The sequence below is a fragment of the Fistularia commersonii genome, chromosome 29, assembly GCF_037954325.1.
Source record: "Fistularia commersonii isolate RoL2024-O1a breed Wild chromosome 29, RoL_Fcom_v1.0, whole genome shotgun sequence".
Lineage (NCBI taxonomy): Eukaryota > Metazoa > Chordata > Actinopteri > Syngnathiformes > Fistulariidae > Fistularia > Fistularia commersonii.
Genome location: NC_141312.1, coordinates 9,317,407 through 9,323,844, shown reverse-complemented (window position 1 = coordinate 9,323,844; position 6,438 = coordinate 9,317,407). Strand labels below are relative to the sequence as shown.

General features: G+C 37.7%; 1 protein-coding gene across 1 annotated transcript; it reads left to right on the top strand.

Annotated features, from left to right (window-relative positions):
• Positions 1–1,273: 1,273 nt before the first annotated feature.
• chchd10 (coiled-coil-helix-coiled-coil-helix domain containing 10) lies at positions 1,274–5,469 on the top strand. The gene is made up of 4 exons (XM_086177250.1): positions 1,274–1,473; positions 3,372–3,597; positions 4,359–4,500; positions 5,276–5,469. The coding sequence occupies exons 1-4, from the start codon at positions 1,433–1,435 to the stop codon at positions 5,293–5,295; spliced, it is 429 nt and encodes a 142-aa protein (XP_086033376.1). The 5' UTR covers positions 1,274–1,432; the 3' UTR covers positions 5,296–5,469.
• Positions 5,470–6,438: the final 969 nt, after the last annotated feature.

Genomic DNA, 6,438 nt, shown 5'->3' with positions numbered 1-6,438 from the left:
CGGCGAACAAAGTAAAACAGCGCCTCGCTGTTTGGGAGCAACATTACACTCGGACTACATGAAGTGTGGGACGAGGGATTGGGTGAGGGCCAAACAATAACAACTTTCAAGAGTTTCTAACTTATGGTAGAAGAGAAAGATAAACAATTGATCAGCATGGTCTTATCCACATTAGGTACTTGAGGTCAACAGTCCAGAGCATCTGTTATCCATGCTCACAGTATTTATAGACTGCAGGTGACATTTTATGGTCAATCTTGAACTAAAAAGTCCTTGGTTTTAATTGGTAAAAGCAAAATTACTGTCAAAAGAATTATCTGACATTTTAATCCTGGATTCGAGAATTAAATTCTAATACATTGTCATGTACCGCACAAATGATAACTGACTTTAACCTGATCCAAAGAGTCACGGTGTAATTCATTATCCCTGCCTTTTGGCACAAGTAGATTTGTGTCACCTTGTTGCATATGTGTCCATTCATTAATGTGACAATTTTAAAGTTTCCTGCAATTGAATGAACTTTTGGCTAAAGTCCTAACCAATTTTACTTGAATCATTTCTTACACTCATGGTAATGTGCCATGAGCAATAATGAACGTAACGTTTAACATTCATTCAACAATGACATAAGCTGAACACACCTTCAGTGAGGGAAGGATGAGTAGTATGAAATCATCTGATAATTAAATTCTACCACATATAAACGGTAATGAATACAAGGCAATATAAGATAAATTTTATTGATCCCCATAAGGGAAATTCCTTTGTCACAGCAGGGTAACAGTTATAATGTCAAAAAGTGAAAAAGTAAAATAAACATGAATATAAAAATAAATAGAAAGACAGAAGACGGATGATAACAAGAGACCCATGAATAAATAGACAGCAGCAGCAACAACAACAACAACAACAACAACCACATCAGGGATAATAATGGACAACATAAAGGAACAGTGAGGGTGAAATAAATCTTCTTCTTTGGGCTGTTTCTTCTTTCGGCCTTTAGGGGTCGCCAAACGAATTAACCTTCTCCATCTAACCCTCTTATCTGTATCCTCCTCTCTCATATTACAATAATAATGACTAAACCACAAAGTCAAGGAGAGCTCTATTACTGCATGGAATTTGAAATCTGTGAAAAGTGTCAATGCACCAGAACAACGTGACGTTGTTATTATCGTCCTGAAAGCTGATTGGCTTACTTTGCTGAGTAAACCAATCAGAATTTCTCTTTCCAGAAGGAAAAAAAAAATCTAATGAGTTGCGCATGCGCAGGTTTGTTTCTGTTTTTGCAAGACCCATGTAAGCTGCACAAGGTCACAGTGAAACGTACCCTTGTGCCCGTCAGTCAAGTAACCTCTTGAAAGAGCGATTGATATTCTTTTGCAATATATTATAGACGTGTTTTTATATCTCCGTTATTACTAGGATGGCGAGAGGAAGTCGCAGCCGGTCGTCTCCTCCGGCCAGGTAAATACGCCGTTCACTTGACCCCTTTGCCTGTTCTAAATGTTCGGGTCACGTTTTTCAGTGACCCAATCCTTTAGAGCTTGTTGAGTTCGGTTTATTTATTGAGAAAAAGTTAACGCTAAATTGTTATAAAGACATTTGCTCTTACCGCATGTCGTTGTTTGACTACTCTCCGTTAGTTCACATTAATTATAATTGATTTAAGAATAAGAACAACTTTATCTATCCCGAAGGAAATTGTTGTGCCAGAGTTTCAAGTAAAACATAACAATAATAAATAATAGTAGGAAATTGTATAAACAGTAAAAAAAAAGGGGGGGGGGAGAATAAGAAATACAAATAAAACTATAAAGTGTCAAAGTCAAGGCTTTAAAGTGTTTTAAGGTCTTAAGTGCAAAGATTTGAAGATTCCCTGCAGCTGAAGGAAGAGGAATTAAAAAGTCTGATAGCCTCAGGTAGGAAAGACAATCAGTATACTACGTCAACATGGTTAAGTCAGACATGGAAACTTGGCCTGTTTAACGCCACAAGACGCATAATCCCAAGGTCCAGTAATGCAATTGCAATGGACTATATTACTTGATATAGTCGTCAAGGTAATATATAGTAAAACCAATTCTACAGTATATATCTGCCAAAGCTGATGACACCTTTTGCTGTATTGAAATGTAAATAATTCACATTTTAAAACACAGTAATAGGTGACAGTACATTTTTTTATTATTATTATTGTAATACCAAGAGCAGGAGTATAGGTGCGGACACTGAAATTTACTGTACACCAAATCCAGAGTTGTAGACTTTGTGGAAGCTTTTAAATTGTTCATCTCTTGTACAGAGTCTAGTCTCTATTGCTACACTTGTACTAAACATGTATTTTTGCACTACTTAGATTACTGATCTGGCTTTAGGATATAATACTAGATTTTCAAAAAAGTTAGCACAGTAGTAGAATTTTAGTTCTTGAGGCGTCATCCTCTCATGTAATTGAAAAACGATCTTATAGCAGGCTGCAGATATTATCACTCAACAACATCCATCCGATTGTCTGACGCTTATCCTGCACTCAGAATCGTGGGGGATGCTGGAGCCTATCCCCGCTGTCAGTGGGCGAGAGGCGGGATAAACGCTGGACTGGTCGCCAGTCAATCGCAGGGCCACATATACAGACAGACAACCACTCACTCACACACTCACTCGGGGCAATTTTCCCTGCTGTGTGTTTTTGTACTCAGAGGAAACTCACGCGGACATGGGGAGAACATGCAAACTCAACAACAAATCACATCATATATAGTGACACTGCAGTACTGTTTGGTGGACTGTTCAGGGTTCTGTGATTTCCTACTGGCTGTGAATGTGTTTTGGGATGAGAGAGCAAGGGGCGGGTGTGGGAAAGAGAGAGCATGGGAGGCGCTGAGCCGCTGTTGCTTAAGTGTGACATAATTGGTCATGATAGTTCTAATTAAAGTAAGGTTTGTTAATCAGCAACTCATTTTTCATGTCCACTCAGAAATTTGCTGAGCAAAAATAGAATAAAACAAGAACCTGATTCTCAATTGCCTTTATGATAATTGTATGTCACTGTCTCAGTCTAACTTCTCAATTATAAATAATCTTAAAGTAAAGCAAAAACACAACTTCAATACTGGTTTTGAAAACTTAATCTTTGACAATCACATGAGTGACGTTGCAACAGATTTATTGAAGGTAAATGCTTGCGAAGTCTACATTAACAAATAGAATTGAAGTTCAACTTGCAAAGACCTGTTGTTAATATGTGGTTTGTTAGGTACCGTTGAGGTGAATATTCCTATAAATGTCAATAGTTATTTACAGTTATTTATTTAAGTTCCTTAAGCTTCCCTAATGCACAAGTAATGATTTTGTCTCTACAGTCCTCCTCCATCCCATGCTCCTGTTCCCACTCATCCACCACCCTCTGCCTTAGCCCAAGCTCAGCCCCAGGGCCCAGGCCTTATGGCTCAGATGGCCACCACGGCTGCTGGGGTGGCAGTAGGTTCAGCTGTGGGCCATGTGATTGGCAGTGCCCTCACTGGTACTTTCAGTGGGGGGAGTAGCAGCAGCAGCAGCCCTCCAGAACCTGCTAAACCTGCACACCAGGTAAGAGGTTAAGTGATCTGTGTGAGGCTTTAGCATATCTGTTTAATCTGTTTCCCCAAATGCTAGTACTTACTTCAGGAACTAGTTTTTTATGCACTTAATACTAGTATAAACCATTGCTTTTTACAATCAAACAAGTTGTGATATCCTTCATCTTTTTTGAATTGAGTTTATTTTTAGTTTTGTTTTATTTACAGTGACGCACCAACCACTGATTCAAAGTGTGCGCATCATCATCCTATCTTCTCAAGAACAGATCATTCATATTATCTAATGGATACATATCAAAGCTTATATGTGTTGTCATAATATAATTTTTCAATGATCCATTATTCTATATTTACAAGAAAAGAACACCAAGTTGACTATGTGCTCGGAGATTTCAAACCGGAACCGTCTTAAATGGCCCAATAGATATTCAAAATATTCACAATATTTTCAAGAAAAACATTTGGAAAACGTTTCCAACACTATTGATTTAGCCAGGACATCACTAATATTTTGCTCTGCTATCTCCGTGCCTCAGTTTCCTACAGCCATATTCACAACCCAGCCCAATGAACCCTTTCCTTTCCTCTTTCTTACGTCTATCTTTTCACCCCCTTTCTAAACTATCTTCATAACATTTGTTCCAGATGTTTTTTACTCATTCCATTTATTTGAGCTGCGAGCTTACCAAGCTCATCAAGATTTTGTGTGTCCAGCATTTGTTTAGAATAGAAAACTAATATTTTTTTTTATGATGACTTGTATTTATTCAGGAGCCCCCTCGACCTCAAATGGCCCCTCAAGGCCCCTGTCATTTTGAGGTTAAACAATTCCTGGATTGTGCCACCACTCAGAATGACCTGAGTTTATGTGAAGGTTTCAGTGAGGTTCTCAAACAGTGCAAGAACTCCCATGGTGAGATCTATGACCTTGTTACAGTCAGTCATCTGTTTTTTCTTTTAAGTGAAGGATCATCCAAGAGCCAAAATGATTAACTATAAATGTATTTCAAGCCAAAACAGAGCTGCCTTGTCCACACCAAAGGGTCTGATCTCATCACATTCCCGCTATTATATTCTGCTGTTAAATGGGGGGGGGGGTTGTATTAATTATTTCGAAAGTAATATGTTAAAATATACAAATTTATCACAGGTATGATACAATTTGATTTTCATTTGGGCATCTACACTTGAATACCAATTAAACAACATTAGTGTACTTTCATTATGTTTTTTTTAAGAAAAAATTACATTCTTTTTTAAAATATGAACATTTTATACAATATGTCCCGTTCATTCCAGTGTTAAAATTTGAATTAGTAAAAATGTCAGTGTTTGCAAAATGTAAGCAGACGATACATATTCATCGTTTTGGATATATACATATACATACATACATACACACACAAACACACACATTAAAGTTGATTGCTGATCTTAAATTTAGAAATCAATAGTTACATTGGTGGATCTTTAAACCCCCCCAAATTGATCAATTTTACACTGCCTTGTAATCCATAGCATGATAATGCATTAGCTTAGATGGCCATTCTTTCACTATAGCTGGAATTGGCGGATGTCACAGTATCACTATCTTTGGCTTTACATCATTTGAAGTTTTGAGCTATATTTTATATGAAATATCATGTTTCATAGTGTGTTTTACCATACCAACTGTTTTTTTTCTGCAGGTGTAACATCACTGTTGTGAAGGAAGAGTGTCAGCTCTCACAATGTATTTTGAATTTCAACACCAAGCTGCACGTTCTGATGTCTGTAAATATCTGACCTCTGGCTATGATTGTTTTTTCGAATGATGACATTGGTGTATAGGAAAAGTTTTTCTGATGATCAGTGATTAAAAAATAAAAAAGATATATAAAAATGGTGTCATCTATTGACAATTTCTTTACCTCGTTGAGTCCTGACTTGTTGTCTTGATGAAGAAGCTCTTGAGAGGTGAAACATCTTCGAGGGAAAAAAGATGTTGACAAGGACAAACCATGACTCAGGCTTACTGTGAACTACTTAATACACTGTGTGCACAATTATTAGGTAAGTGCCATATCATCATTTTATCCATAATTTCCAACTCCAAGCTGTATAAACTTGAATGCTTATTCGATTTAATACTTATCCGATGATGTGTATTTCTGTAATGAAGGAAGGTATGCTTTAAGGAGATCAACACCCTAAGTTAAGGTGTGCATAATAATTAGGCAGATTCCTCTCAGGAGAAATGGGCCAAAAATGTTATAACTGATAAAACTGATGAAAAATTGTAAAAAGTCTTTCAGAGGGTTGCAGTACTATTGAAATATTCAAGATATTTGGCAGTGATCACAGAACCATCAAACGTTTTGTGGCAAATAGTCAGCAAGGTCGCAAGAAACTTGTCAAGTAGAAAAGTGGCAAAGTAACCGTAGAAGATTTGAGAAGAATCAAACACGAAGCTACCAGGAACATATTATCCTCCAGTGCTGCCATATTCCACAACCGTAACCTACCTGGAGCGTCAACAAGTAAGAAGTGTTCAGTTCTCAGAGACATGGCCAAGGTAAGAAAGGCTGAAACCCGACCACCTCAGAACAAGACACATGAGTTGAAACGTCAAGAATGGGCTAAGAAGAAGACAGATTTTTCAAAGGTTTTGTGGACTGAAGAGATGAGAGTGACTTGACGGAGCAGATGGATGGACCCACGGTTGGATCAGTAACGGATACAGAGCTTCCACTTCAACTCAGACTCCAGCAAGGTGGAGTTGGGGAAATTGTATAGGCAGGTATTATTAAAGACGAGCTAGTAGGACCTAGTTGACTAATGACGTCACCCCCTTCTTCACCTGACTTAAACC